At 40.3% G+C, this 15,789-nt stretch overlaps 1 protein-coding gene across 1 annotated transcript; it reads right to left on the bottom strand.

The window, feature by feature from the left end:
- Positions 1-701: 701 nt before the first annotated feature.
- Positions 702-10,455, bottom strand: LOC131937190 (mucin-like protein). The gene is made up of 13 exons (XM_059294404.1): positions 10,444-10,455; positions 10,055-10,384; positions 9,064-9,148; positions 8,614-8,775; positions 7,835-8,103; positions 6,926-7,178; positions 6,285-6,400; positions 4,419-4,542; positions 4,095-4,235; positions 2,988-3,344; positions 2,222-2,470; positions 1,353-1,575; positions 702-882 (listed from the first exon to the last, which is right to left on the bottom strand). The coding sequence occupies exons 1-13, from the start codon at positions 10,453-10,455 to the stop codon at positions 702-704; spliced, it is 2,502 nt and encodes an 833-aa protein (XP_059150387.1).
- Between the last annotated feature and the right edge of the window lie 5,334 nt (positions 10,456-15,789).

The raw sequence follows: 15,789 nt of genomic DNA, 5'->3' as shown, positions 1-15,789 counted from the left end.
TTGCCTTTAACACAAGGCTTAGCCTGGCATGCATCGATCTCATCGTCACAATTCTCACCTGCACATTTATCATACTCAATTAGTTTCATTACACAAGTGCCTGTCAAATTTTAATTAAAGACATTTCTGAAGACAAGTATAGCCAGCTAATTCACATACCTGTGGAGCCAGCTAATTCACATACCTGTGGAGCCAGCTAATTCACATACCTGTGGAGCCAGCTAATTCACATACCTGTGGAGCCAGCTAATTCACATACCTGTGGAGCCAGCTAATTCACATACATGTGGAGCCAGCTAATTCACATACCTGTGGAGCCAGCTAATTCACATACCTGTGGAGCCAGCTAATTTACATACCTGTGGAGCCAGCTAATTCACATACCTGTGGAGCCAGCTAATTCACATACATGTGGAGCCAGCTAATTCACATACCTGTGGAGCCAGCTACTTCACATACCTGTGGAGCCAGCTAATTCACATACCTATTGAGCCAGCTAATTCACATACCTGTTGAGCCAGCTAATTCACATACCTGTGGAGCCAGCTAATTCACATACCTGTTGAGCCAGCTAATTCACATACCTGTGGAGCCAGCTAATTCACATACCTGTGGAGCCAGCTAATTCACATACCTGTGGAGCCAGCTAATTCACATACCTGTGGAGCCAGCTAATTCACATACCTGTGGAGCCAGCTAATTTACATACCTGTATAGCCTGGTTGACAAAGACATCTAAGGATCTGAACTTTCCCACCAAAATATTCCACGTCACGTATAGAGCTGTTGTCACATTCACCATTCCCGTCACAGAGTGGACAAATTGTGACAGGGACGTACTCTATTGGGGTGTAGCAATCTTTAGAATCCTTCACTTGAAACCTGCAAGTCAAAGTTTAATTTTGGGTCTATTTTTTAAAAAGATGTTGGAATTTTTAACTAAATGTTTAAGGATGCGGGTGGTAATTTTTTTACTTGGGGTTTGTAATTTCATTGATGGATCTCTTTAGCTCAGGATTCGAATAACAGACCAAACAATATTTTGATACAAACAAAATTAAACAGGAAGATAGTAGTCGAGAAAAGAAAGAAGAAGCCAGCAGATACAATGAAAGAAGCAGACTAAAGTTAGGATTCATGAATTATTTGAATTGCTTACAATCACGAATGAAATAATCAAAGAAAATTTTCGTAAACATTTTTATGTGATTCCTTTTTACTTTATCATGCGTGTAAAATAATGTGAATGATCTTCAAATGTAGGCGCGATAACTTCCAATGGTAGTTTGTTTACAATTGTGTGATCACTTACACGAGGGTTGGCGGGATGGTGAGATTGTGTGATGACTTACGCGACTTGTGCCGGGTTGGCCAGGGTTGGCGTGTAGCTGAGGTGACCAGTCTGGTTGATGGTGACACCAACAGGGTTGCCAAACAAAAGGAATGTGAGGGCGTCCTTGTCCGAGTCGTCTGCCCTGATCTGGAGTCTGCTGGCAACCCCTTCCTGTACGTACCAGCGGCCATTTTGAAAACTTCCGTTGTCTGACGCAAACGTGACCGTCGGGCAATTGTTTGCTGGAGAGAAATTAGCGGTTTGTCGGTCAGTGACGTATGACAGTCAGTGAAGTGACAGTCCCTGACGTATGAGTCAAGTTATAGTCAGATGAAAGTCATTTCATCACAACCTTCAACTCATATGACCCCCAAAAATAACCCTGACCCATCTTAACTTCTAACCTACCATAACTCCCAACCCAAAATAACCCCAAACCCGCGATAACCCCAACCTATCACAACCACGATTCCCAACCCACCACAACCCCCAACCCACCATAACCCCTAACCCACCATGACCCCTCAACCCAACCCATAACAACCTCCAAAAACCCTAATCCACCACATCCCCAACCCACCATAACCCCCAACCCACCATAACCCCCAACCCACCCTAACCCCCAACCCACCATAACCCCCAACCCACCCTAACCCCCAACCCACCCCAACCACCAACCCATCACAACCTCAACCCACCCTAACCCCTAACCCCCAACCCACCCTAACCCCTAACCCCCAACCCACCACAACCCCCAACCCACCCTAACCCCTAACCCCCAACCCACCACAACCCACCACAACCCCAACCCACCCTAACCCCTAACCCCCAACCCACCACAACCCTAACCCACCACAACCCCCAACAACCCCCAACCCACCACCGTACCAAGTGTTTGCCTCAACACCACAGCCTGTTCGACGAGGGCCTTTGTCCTGCTAGCGAACACCTTGTCCCCAGTGGCCAGGTAGTCATAGATACACGCCTTGTTCGTTGCCCCGCACAACGACGCCGCCGCCATCTTGCTGCTGAGCGAGGCCGACTCGGAGTAAAAGGGCGTGAACTCTGGGTGCTGATAGCTGGAAATATTTTTCCCAGGCGGCAATATGAAGACAGATGTAGCGTCAGTAACCAGATCTGTAAGATGGTTTTGTACAAACAAAAAAATCAGAATTATGTTCTGTGAAATTCATTGGAAATAGATTTATTTTTGTTTAAAACCCTGTGATAATACTCGATTTTTTTTTCTTAAACTGTATGTAAAAAGTGTATAGATAACATTAAATATGTGATATTAAATGAGGAATGATTTACATAGTTTACTAAAAGAATTGAATAAAAAGCAACAATGATGCACATTATAATCTCCATTCAGAATCAAATATTACAATCCGCGAAATTTATGTGTAGTTGTATTTGTTTACTAAAAAAAACAATAGCCATAAATTATCTAGCAACTGTTAAAATCATACAGCGATGGGATCATATCGACTTTACACCCAAACACTGTAGTCGTCTTACACTAGTAGCCTGACTTACACTTTAATAAAAAGAACGATTCATTTTCTTACAACTGTTAAAATCATGTAACAACTGACTACCATACCGACTTCAGGCCTGTACACTAGAGTTAGCTGACCGCAGCATGACTTACACTGAGATGCGAAGTTTTTGATGATCTCTTTCTCCGTCAGGTTAGCCCGGAGCACAGTTCCATTGGGCAGCGTGAAGTCGTCGTCTGCTCTCCCGTTGAAGTTCCCCATCAGGCCGCTGGTCTTGTTCTGTAGGGACTTGTGCACCTCGACACTCAAGGTCAAGGGGTCAACGATAAGCGTCACACCTGTCACGTGGTAAAGTTCATGGTCAAATATGTAGCTGACATAAGCAAGGGTCACACCTGTCACGTGATAAAGTTCATGGTCAAATATGTAGCTGACATAAGCAAGGGTCACACCTATCACGTGATGACACTCATGGTCAAATATGTAGCTGACATAAGCAAGGGTCACACCTGGCAAGTGACAACATCAAAGTTAGCAACACAACTGTGGTGTTGTCTATTATGACTTGACCACTTAACCCTGTTCATCTTTAAATACATTGTCCTAGCCAGCCAGTCCAAATATTCCTCAAGTCCGGATCACCCAAACTGTCATGATTAGCCACATAGCATGGACTATCCACACTGTTCACACTATCCATACTACCCTCACTATCCACACTGTCCTCACTATCCACACTACCCTGACTACCCCCACTGCCTTAACTATCCACACTGTCCTCACTATCCACACTGTCCTCACTATCCACACTGCCCTAACTATCCACACTGCCGTAACTATCCACACTACCCTGACTACCCATACTACCCTCACTATCCACACTGTCCTCACTATCCACACTACCCTGACTACCCCCACTGCCTTAACTATCCACACTGTCCTCACTATCCACACTGTCCTCACTATCCACACTGCCCTAACTATCCACACTACCCTAACTATCCACATTACCCTTACTATCCACACTGCCCTCACTATCCACACTGCCCTCACTATCCACACTGCCCTAACTATCCACACTGGACTAACTATCCACACTGGCCTGACTATCCAAATTACACTGACCAACCACACTACGCTGACTATCCACACTGCCCTAACTTTCCACACTACCCTAACTATCCACACTGCCCTCACTATCCACACTACATTGACTATCCACACTACACTGACTAGCCACACGCTAGATTAAAACCTACCACACGGAAACACAGCCACAACTGATGTCCGGTTAGCGATTTCGTCTCGCCGGACATCAATAGCTTCTAGAGATAGTACAAATCTTGTGTTGTTGTAGAAATCTTCCGTGATATTGACGCCGTTCACTAATATGACCATAGCTGGGTAACAGAAGCAAATATTTATGCAGTGTAGAAAAACAAACGATTTATTTTAAACTTTTGCTACGTATGGCTATTTAATTTTAAACAATATTTGAATACAATGAAAAATTATAAGTTTCAAGTAATTAACAAAACCAGTATTAAACAATCATACAAATAATAACAAGAATTTATTCTTACGGAATTTCCCAGTAGAAATCTCAACTTGAAAACGGGCGTAGTCTTTCTCCTTGGCAGCGAAGGCCCCAAAGACAGTGGCCATTTTTGTTGCACCTGTGGTGGTCTTTACCTGGTCAGTTCTAGCCTGTGACATGTTGCATGGTGTTAGACATTGGATTGATCCATGGATATATAGCATGAAAGGTGTTACAAGTTGGATAGATCCATGGATATATCATGATGTATGACATGAAAGGTGTTAGACATTGGATAGATCCATGGATATATCATGATGTATGACATGAAAGGTGTTAGACATTGGATAGATCCATGGATATATGACATGAAAGGTATTTAAATCAGGTGCTGTAGTTCTCGTGTAAGCCTACAGCAACAGACGTTTACTGACAAGCAGAATCTATCCAAACCTAAAACTTTACCCAAACCTAAAGCTTCACCCAAACCTAAACCTTCACCCAAACCTAAAACTTTACCCAAACCTAAAGCTTCACCCAAACCTAAACCTTCACCCAAACCTAAAAACTTCACCCAAACCTAAATCTTCACCCAAACCTAAACCTTCACCCAAACCTAAACCTAAACCTTTACCCAAACCTAAACCTAAACCTTCACCCAAACCTAAAACTTCACCCAAACCTAAACCTTCACCCAAACCTAAACCTTCACCCAAACCTAAACCTTCACCCAAACCTAAACCTTCACCCAAACCTAAACCTAAACCTTCACCCAAACCTAAACCTCAACCTTCACCCAAACCTAAACCTTCACCCAAACCTAAACCTTCACCCAAACCTAAACCTTCACCCAAACCTAAACCTAAACCTTCACCCAAACCTAAACCTCAACCTTCACCCAAACCTAAACCTTCACCCAAACCTAAACCTTCACCCAAACCTAAACCTTCACCCAAACCTAAACCTCAACCTTCACCCAAACCTAAACCTCAACCTTCACCCAAACCTAAACCTTCACCCAAACCTAAACCTTCACCCACACCTACACCTTCACCCAAACCTAAACCTCAACCTTCACCCAAACCTAAACCTCAACCTTCACCCAAACCTAAACCTTCACCCAAACCAAAACCTAAAACTTCACCCAAACCTAAACCTAAACCTTTACCCAAACCTAAACCTTCACCCAAACCTAAACCTTCACCCAAACCTAAACCTTCACCCAAACCTAAACCTAAACCTTCACCCAAACCTAAACCTTCACCCAAACCTAAACCTTCACCCACACCTACACCTTCACCCAAACCTAAAACTTCACCCAAACCTAAACCTAAACCTTCAACCAAACCTAAAACTTCACCCTAACCTAAACCTTCACCCAAACCTAAAACTTCACCAAAACCTAAACCTTCACCCAAACCTAAACCTTCATCTAAACCTAAACCTTCAACCAAAACTAAACCTTCACCCAAACCTAAACCTTCAAACAAACCTAAACCTCACCCAAACCTAAAACTTCACCCAAACCTAAAACTTTACCCAAACCTAAAACTTCACCCAAACCTAAACCTTCACCCAAACCTAAAAACTTCACCCAAACCTAAAACTTCACCCAAACCTAAACCTTCACCCAAACCTAAAACTTCACCCAAACCTAAAAACTTCACCCAAACCTAAAACTTCACCCAAACCTAAAAACTTCACCCAAACCTAAAACTTCACCCAAACCTAAAACTTCACCCAAACCTAAAAACTTCACCCAAACCTAAAACTTCACCCAAACCTAAAACTTCACCCAAACCTAAACCTTCACCCAAACCTAAAACTTCACCCAAACCTAAAAACTTCACCCAAACCTAAAACTTCACCCAAACCTAAACCCTCACCCAAACCTCACACTTCTGAGACTTGCCTGGAAAGAAAATCCCGCGGAGATGACGTCAATCATTGTGTACACGCCATAACCGTTCATGGTGTAGAAGAAGTTGTCGAGGGTGATGATGTGGGGGTCACCTATCACATTGGCCCCTAGACACAATCACGCTCTTATTTTAGCGTAGTTATCTAATGCATTTTTTTTTCAGTACTTTAAATCTATTATTACAATAGAGTTTCATAACTAAAAACTATTGCGCAACAAATGAACACGGAAATTCGCGTATAGTAGTGTAGAACAGTAGTTGAAGACAAACTACTACTAAAATATTCAAATTTTAAAAATTAATTCATTAAAAATTAATTAGTCATCTAAATTAAGTCAGATTTGATGTCAGATTGCATTGTCATCAGGTCTTGACTTGACCCAGGTGCCGAATTTCAGAGAAATTGGTGTGTTAAAAGTGCATGAAATTTCGCTCGCCCGTTTCGATCTAGACAGAAAGACAGATAGACAGAGAGATAGACAGAGGAAACAAGTTAAATAAAAGCTTGTAAAAAGACATCAAATAGACATGTATGCCATAATGTCATAGAACCCTACTTATAAAGTCAGAAGTCATAATGTCATAGAACCCTACTTATAAAGTCAGAAGTCATAATGTCATAGAACCCTACTTATAAATTCAGAAGTCAGTGCACAGCCTCTGTCAGGAAATATTTTGTAGAAGCGATCACAGAGCCTGGATCTGTTGGAGTCCTTGCAGCAAGTCTGGTGGGCCAGTGTGGTCTCTCTGGCACCCTGCGACCACCAGGGGTCTTTGGTCAAGATGTGGCCGGCATCCGGCGAGTTGTGGACAATACTCGCCACCCCCGGGCTCGTACTCCACACGGCGTAGGGGGAAGGGCTATTCAGCATGTAACAACACATCTATAACAGGACATAGGGGGGTCATTCAGCATGTAACAACACATCTATAACAGGACATAAGGGGGGTCATTCAGCATGTAACAACACATCTATAACAGGACATAGGGGGGTCATTCAGCATGTAACAACACATCTATAACAGGACATAAGGAGAAAGGTCATTCAACATGTATCAAAACATTTATAACAGGACATAGGGGGAAGGGTTATTCAGCATGTAACAACACATCTATAACAGGACATAGGAGAAAGGTCATTCAACATGTAACAACAGATGTATCTATAACACGAAAAATATCTTTCATGAATACATTTCAACAATGATGTGGCTGCGTGGTCGGATAGTAGAGCGCACGACCTCTAACGCAAAACTTTTAAGTTCGAATCCCGGGCTGGTGTCGTTACGCCGTACCTGAGCCCACCCAGCCTTGAAGGGTACACTTTCCCTTCGGATGCAGATGTAGATTCCACATACCAGGTGAGCATTACTTTACTTACCCCATCGACAGTCAGGTTCAAAAGGTAACTCATTTACATTAAAGAAAGGGCATAATCTTACTACAACTTTAAAAAGTGCAAACATGATTTAAAGAATTAGATCTAGTCAACCTAAACACGATCTATGTCTGATGTCTGTTGCCATGGTAACTACTCACGTTGTTCCGAGGGTTGTTGAACAATTTCTTCTTGGCAGACGTGGTGAGTGAGTAACACCTGAGTTTACTAGGCTGATTGTCTCGGTCAAACCTGACCCATTCCCTGCCGACCTGGCACTGCGTGCAAGGACACAGTGGCATCTGGGCCGTCTGCTCACGGTACACGGAGTTCTGGATCAGGTACGAGTTCCTGCACAGGTATCTCTGGCACAGCTGGGCGGGGCTAGACTTCCTGCCCACCTGGTAGTAAATCACTTCTCTGTAATTAGCTGGAGGTGTGGACAAATCAATCATTGCGTATATTTAGATTTTAAAATTAATTTTTTGTTTATGATAATGAGTATGGGGGAGAAGGATTTTCTTAAATTAAAATAAGGGTTAAATATAGAATCAAATTTATGGGGTTAGGGGTTTAAAAGTATTTGAAGAATTAGACTTCCGTTTATGATTTTAGTTAACAGGGATTAAGTATCAGAATAACAATGAAGATGCCTGAAATTTTAAAACTCAATTTTAGCCGGTTTTTTTTCGCGTATTATGAATTGTAATAGAAATTAATTAAAATACTCTGCGTTACAAAAATGAACTGCATTTTTAGAGGGGGGGGGGGGGGTGCAGGCTGAGGTGTGACGTCATTTTAGAGGGAAGTCTGGCTTTTTGTGACGGAGGGGAGTGTGGGGAGGTAAAAATCGTCAGAGTGTGAGGTCTTATTGATGACCCCCCTACCCCCCTTAGTTTACAGTAGTGTTAAAAAGGAGTTAGCAATATTTTTTCCATACCTCTATTTTTGGTTAAATCAAATGTTAGCTCATCGATTACGTCCCTTCTAACAGACGTGAACGGGCTGGCGACAGCACCGACCTCTAGCGGTCTTCCCGCCACAAACTTCCAGTTCATCTGCCCCTTCTGGTAGATGGTGATCACATAGGCTGTCTCCTCGGCTGGAAATATACACAGGAACTTCTGCATTTGTGCTGCAACACTTAGTTCAATGATATGATCATTGTGAGAAACAACAAAGTGTATTATAGAACATTATCAACAATTTTTTGTTTATATTGTTATATTCAGTTTCTTAACTTTTACATACATTTAAGACTTTTTTAAGGCTCTCAAGCGGAAATATATATACTTAAGCGTCTGTTTTGTTATTAAATCTCAATCCTAAGAAATACTTAACGAGGCTGATTAAATAAAACATTATAAGGTTCCACCCAATAAAAACTCACTGGAGAAATCCAGGTCACCCGCCGATTCCTTACGGTATCCGCTGACGTAGATGGTCTGGAAACTGTTTTTCTCCGTCAGCCCCACCTGGAGAGTAGTTAAATAAAAGGAAATTAAACATGACCAGGCTTGACCAAACTAAATATGTGCGTAGATTTTTGCAAATATCTACGTTTTACACCTCCCAGAGTCGGAAAAACATAATTTTGCAATCTTGTCCGTATGTCTGTGTGTGTGTGTGTATGTGTGTCTGTAAACACGATAACTTGAGTATCGTTACAGCTAGGTTGATGAAATTTCATATATAAGTATTATATCAAATTTGTAGATCCGTGGAACTTTTTCTACTTTCAATTTTTCAAAAGCCTCTAACTTAAGTACTATTTCAGATTTCATATAAGTACAAGATATAATGCTCTGCCTTCCGTTGAACGGAAGTAGTAATTTACGCTATTTCAGATTTCTCAAAAAATGCATGTGAATTTCCAAAGTACTAATAATATCCCGCACTATAATGCACATTTTGTTTGGCGTTCACTTGGTGTGGAATTCTTTTTTCTACGAGATTCTATTCTATTATAAAAAGTTTAAGTAATTAAAAATTGATTAAAAATATTGTCTATATTCCTAATTGCCATCCCCCGTAGTGTTATGTAAGAAAATTCGAGAAAGTTTAGGGAAGATCACTCTCGGTTTATTCCAGAATGAAGGAATCAAATCTGAGTTTGTTGAGAACATAATGACTGTTTAGTGTATTGGCTCACGAATGGTTCATAAGACGCCCACAAATCATTACAAAATAGAAATGCCTATACATTTTGAAATTGTCCGATCTCTTTTATTAAATGTGTATAATATATTTATATATATATATATATATATATATATATATATATATATATATATATATATATATATATATATATATATATATATATATATATATATATATATACATATACATATAATTGTGTGTTTAAGATCTATACTTACAACACTTGGTACCAAAGGGCTTGTCTCCCTCCATGTCACTACCATGACATTAGTGACATCAATGTCATAGAGATTAAAATATTTCATGACATCTTTAGCCGCTCTAGCCATCACGCGCTCCTTGGCCGTGGAGTTGGGGTAGGGACTGGGCTCAGAGAACACGGCACCGTCACACTTCTCGTACACGTGGAAGTAGATCCTGCCCCTGGCCGGGTCCACCCTGGACCAGAAGGGGGCGATCAGCTTGTTCTTGTTGCCGAGCGCTGACGTCAGGTTCGGCTCAGCGCTCACCAGATCAGAGCCAAAGCTTACGACACCGTTGCTTGAGATCTAGGTGGAGATGAAACATACACAAGGAATTCGATGGGTATTTTTGTAACACCCAGAACATAGGCAAACATTCTAGAAAAAGTTTGAAGTAGTTTACTTTAAAACAGCGATAAGCCAAAACCTTTAACAAAAATTAGGCCCAGACTGGAAGTGTGGTGGACTTACATATGCTTCCGTTTCCAGAGAGTCTCCAAATGGAACAGGGACGCTAAAGACAGCTTTTCTGTTTGTGTCTTTGTCATACAGCAGGTCACCGAACTCCGCGCCATAAGGGTAAAATGGTACTGAGGTATAAGGTAAATGATACTGAGGTATAGAGTAAATGGTACTGAGGTATAAAGTAAATGGTACTGAGGTATAAAGTAAATGGTACTGAGGTATAAGGTAAATGGTACTGAGGTATAGAGTAAATGGTACTGAGGTATAGAGTAAATGGTACTGAGGTATAAAGTAAATGGTACTGAGGTATAAAGTAAATGGTACTGAGGTATAAAGTAAATGGTACTGAGGTATAAAGTAAATGGTACTAAGGTATAAAGTAAATGGTACTGAGGTATAAGGTAAAGTGTACTGAGGTATAAAGTAAATGGTACTGAGGTATAAGGTAAATGGTACTGAGGTATAGGGTAAATGGTACTGAGGTATAAAGTAAATGGTACTGAGGTATAAGGTAAATGGTACTGAGGTATAGAGTAAATGGTACTGAGGTATAGAGTAAATGGTACTGAGGTATAAAGTAAATGGTACTGAGGTATAAAGTAAATGGTACTGAGGTATAAAGTAAATGGTACTGAGGTATAAGGTAAATGGTACTGAGGTATAAAGTAAATGGTACTGAGGTATAAAGTAAATGGTACTGTAGTAAAAAATAAATGGTACTGAGGTATAAAGTTAATGCTACTGAGGTATAAAGTAAATGGTACTGAGGTATAAAGTAAATGATACTGAGGTATAAAGTTAATGCTACTGAGGTATAAAGTTAATGGTACTGAGGTATAAAGTAAATGGTACTGAGGTATAAAGTTGAAGTAGATTTGTACTTAGATAGGTAACACAACAGGCGAGGAAGCCATGTTCTATGCACACCACCTTTTATTCTCTATCGGAAACAGGAAGCACAACATGACAAGCAAGGGACATCACTCAAACATTATAAGACTAATACAAGAAGAGTGAGTTCCCCTCAATATAAAGCTTAATATATTACATCCCTTTACCCTTAGTTAATAATAACATAGCTTTCAAGAGAATAAATGATAGTATCTTAAAATCACCTTGCTATTTCCTTCTTTAGTTTAAAACATTAGAATTGCCAAACAATAATAAAAGAAAGATTGAATAATGATCCCCTTTCAATTAATAACACTTCAAAAGTCAATACAAAACATTATATGCATTCCTTCCGAAATGTTAAACAATTTAATAAGTCACTAAATATATTGTAACATAAACATTATATGATTTGAATCATTTGGTAGATTAAATCCTTACAAACAAATGCAAATTATGCTACAAATATAATTAAATTACAAAACAATGATGTCAAAGTCCTCTTAACCTTTAAACTCAAAGGTCTAACTTATCTAGGACTTTGATTGTCCTGTTTGACCTTCTCAGTGGCTTTTGATTTGGTGATTCAAGATTCTGACCATCTGGACTCTCTAGCTCAGGAAGTCCAGGATCTAAATCATTAATTCCAGAATTTACATTTTCTGACTCTAGACTACTTGGTTCACTCATTTCAACAGACCTTGGTTGTGGAACAAACTGAGTTGGTGTGAACTGGTCAGATCTGGTGGGATTGATAGATTCACACTTATTATCTGCACAAGTTATTTTTAACTGGTCTGCATGTCTACGGACAATAAGTCCATTATTTGTTTTTACTTTATAAGACACAGGTCCTATACATTGAACAATTTCACCTGGCATCCATTTTTCCCCTCTCCCATAATTTCTCAGATACACATTATCATTAACCCCAAATTCTCTCTCAATGGATGTTTTGTCATGATTTACTTTTTGTGTATGTTGATGTTGGGAAACAGACCTTTGAACAGTTGGATGTAGTAGGTCAAGGTGAGTTTTAATTTTCCTACCACACAGCAATTCGCATGGTGCAACACCTGTTGTTATATGAGGAGTTGTGCGGTATTTGGCTAAGAACCTGTTTACTCTTTCCCTGAGAGAAAATTTGTTACCGGTACCCATTTTTACCATAGCGGTTTTGAATATGCCTACCGCTCTTTCAGCCAAACCATTCCCAGCAGGGTGTTATGGTGATGTGGTTATATGCTCAATACCATTTGCTACACAAAACAGTTTAAACTCATGAACAGTGAAACTAGGCCCATTATCTGAAACAATTTGATCAGGTAATCTATGAGTTGAAAATATTTCCTAAAGTTCAATAATGGTATCACTTGCAGTGATTGTGTTCATGATTTTAACTTCTAACCACTTAGAATGTGAATCAATAACAATTAAGAAAATTTTGTTCATGAAGGGTCCTGCAAAATCTATATGGATACGTTTCCATGGTTCGATTGGCCAATCCCAGTTTTGCAAGGGTGCTGTAGCTTGTTGATTTGAATGTTGTGCATTCACATTTATATTGGAGTTATCCATGATAGTGAAATGAACAAATACATCTTCTGGTACATAACTAAGGCTTTGGTTTTTTAAATCTGCACTATCTGCACTATTCTCAGATCCATGTTTGTATTTCAATTCATAATTGTATGCGGCTAGTGTGATAGCCCACCTTTGAACCCTTGGTGAGGCATGCTCAGGCAGGGGTTTGTTTTCCCCAAACAAACCCAGCAATGGCTTATGATCTGTAAAGATGGTGAACTCTCTACCAAACAGAAACTTGTGAAATTTCTTAATACCAAAAAAATGATGCCTAAGCCTTCCCTATCTAACTGAGAATAATTTTTCTCAGCCCGGTTCAAAGATCTACTGGCAAAAGCAATGGGTCTGTCACCATTTTCATCTATGTGGGATAAAACTGCTCCTACACCATCTGGTGAAGCATCACATGTTAAGATAGGTCTTTTCCCTGGGTCATAGTGAGTTAGCAAAGTGTCAGAAGACAAAGCTTCTTTTGCTGCATTAAAAGCAGCATCTTGTTGTTTACCCCAGTGCCAAGTTGCATTTTTCTGCAGCAGCTTGTACAGTGGTGATAGTTTACCAGACAGATTCCCTATGAACTTCGCATAGTAATTAATAAAGCCCAAAAAAAGCTCTTAGCTGTTGGGTATTTTCAGGTTTGGGTGCTTCTTTAATGGCTTTTGTTTTCTCAGGTTGAGGTCTGAGACCCTGTCTGCTCAAACTATAACCCAGAAAACTAATATCTGTCAGCATGAATTATTTATCTTTGTTTATCTGTAAACCCTTTTCACCAACTATTTTCAAAACTTTATCAAGTGTTTTAAGATTTTCAGTGTCATTCTTACCAGTTATGTATACATTGTCAAAGTAAACACAAACATTTGGAATTTCCTGAAAAATACTGTCCATGACAGCCTGGAAAATTCCAGGGCTAGATGATATACCAAAACATAGTCTTTCATATTGGTAGAGTCCCTTATGTGTGTTTATTGTCGCATAGACTTTTGAATCTGGATGCAGTTCTAGTTGAGTGTAAGCATGACTAAAGTCTAATTCAGTGAATTTGTCTCCTCCTGCCAACTTCAAAGCAATTTCCTCAATGTTAGGAATAGGGTACCTATTTAGCTCTATTTGCTTATTCAGTGTAGCTTTATAGTCTCCACAAATTCTTACAGAACCATCCTTCTTTAACACTGGCACAATGGGCGTTGCCCAATCGGAATAGTCTACCTTCTTTACGATGCCATTAGATTCCAATCTACTTAGCTCATTTTCAATTGTATCTCTCATTGCATAAGGTGGAACTCTAGCTTTGCAGTATCTTGGATTTGTGTCTTTAATGCTTATCTTCACTGTCCTATCATTTAGTAACCCTGAACTACCAAAGACACCTTCATTTTCAGATACAACTTTATCTATTGAAGTAAAACTAGATTCTCTTGCATTGTTCACTGAAAATAAACTCCCCCAGTCTAACTTAAGATCAACTAACCAGTTCCTACCTAGTAATGGTGGTCCATTTCCTTCAACCACAAGAAGAGGAAGTTTAACACTTTGACCATTATAGCTTACATGAACTATACACTCTCCTATCACCGGAACATTGTCATCTGTGTATGTTGTTAGGCACTTGTGACATGGTTGTAGAGGCACTGATCCTCCTGTGACAGCGTCAAAGTCCTTCTTTGTGATGACGGTTAGAGATGCTCCCGTGTCAAGTTGGAAGATAATGCTCTTACCGTTGATACAAATTAGTACATTGATGGGAGCATGACTTGTTGATTTCACAGAGAACAGGTTGAGCTCCTGCTGCGGATCAGTTTGAGCATTGTCACTGGTAGAGTGGTTCATTGGTTGGGTTAGGCTGTCTTGGTGACAGTTAACATAGTGCTGCCTTTGGTTGTGGTACTTTCTTGACTGGCTAGATCTAGCAACAGACGAAGACTTTGCAAAGCAGGCCTTGGCAATGTGACCTTGCTTACTGCACTTATAGCAAGTTGCTGACTTGAACGTGCATTGATGAGATGCATGGGGACCGTTGCATCGATGACATTTTTGATACTTATTACTAGATTTAGATCTAGGATTTGAACTTGCAGGCTGTTTAGCATAAGTTGAACTGCTCTGATGGGGTTGGTGTTTGTTGACTAACCTGCTGGCTACTGCATGGATCCCCGAAGGCGCTAGAGATCTGGCTGCCTCGGATGACTGCTGGAATGAAGTTGCAAGTTGCATTGCTTTTTCCAATGTTAGATCTGACTCGAGAAGCAACTTTCTTTGAACATCAGGGCTGTTTACACCTGTCACAAACTTTTCACATAGTCTGTCAGACAGCGTGTCCCCGAATTCACAGAATTCACTTAGATGACGTAAAGCAGCAACATATTCTGATATTGATTCGTTTGGTTGACGAGTCCTACCGTCAAATCTGGCTCTAGACAGGAACTTTGATGGTGCGGGCGCATGGTGGTCTGTTAGCAGTTTGCTCAGCTCGTTAAAGCTCTTGGTAGTTAGACTAGCTGGTGCGCATAAGCCCTTTAATAGCCTATATTGTTGAGGCCCTATGACTGTTAACAAAACAGCTCTCTTTTTGGCTTCTATCGTCACGTCGTTAGCTTTAAGGTAAAAGCTTAACCTATCTAGATAATCATGAATGGTTTCGTCATTCGAATTAAATTCTTTTATCTGGCCATACAGCGCCATTATCCTGCAAATACTTAGCAAATATATTCTAGCAAGCTTCTTCTTAAGTAAGCATGTGCTCTTTTTAGTGGATGATTTATCCTCGTCGC

Source organism: Physella acuta, unplaced genomic scaffold (assembly GCF_028476545.2).
Source record: "Physella acuta isolate Inbredline_101_S28 unplaced genomic scaffold, ASM2847654v3 ptg000202l, whole genome shotgun sequence".
Lineage (NCBI taxonomy): Eukaryota > Metazoa > Mollusca > Gastropoda > Physidae > Physella > Physella acuta.
This window is presented reverse-complemented; position numbering and strand designations above follow the sequence as displayed.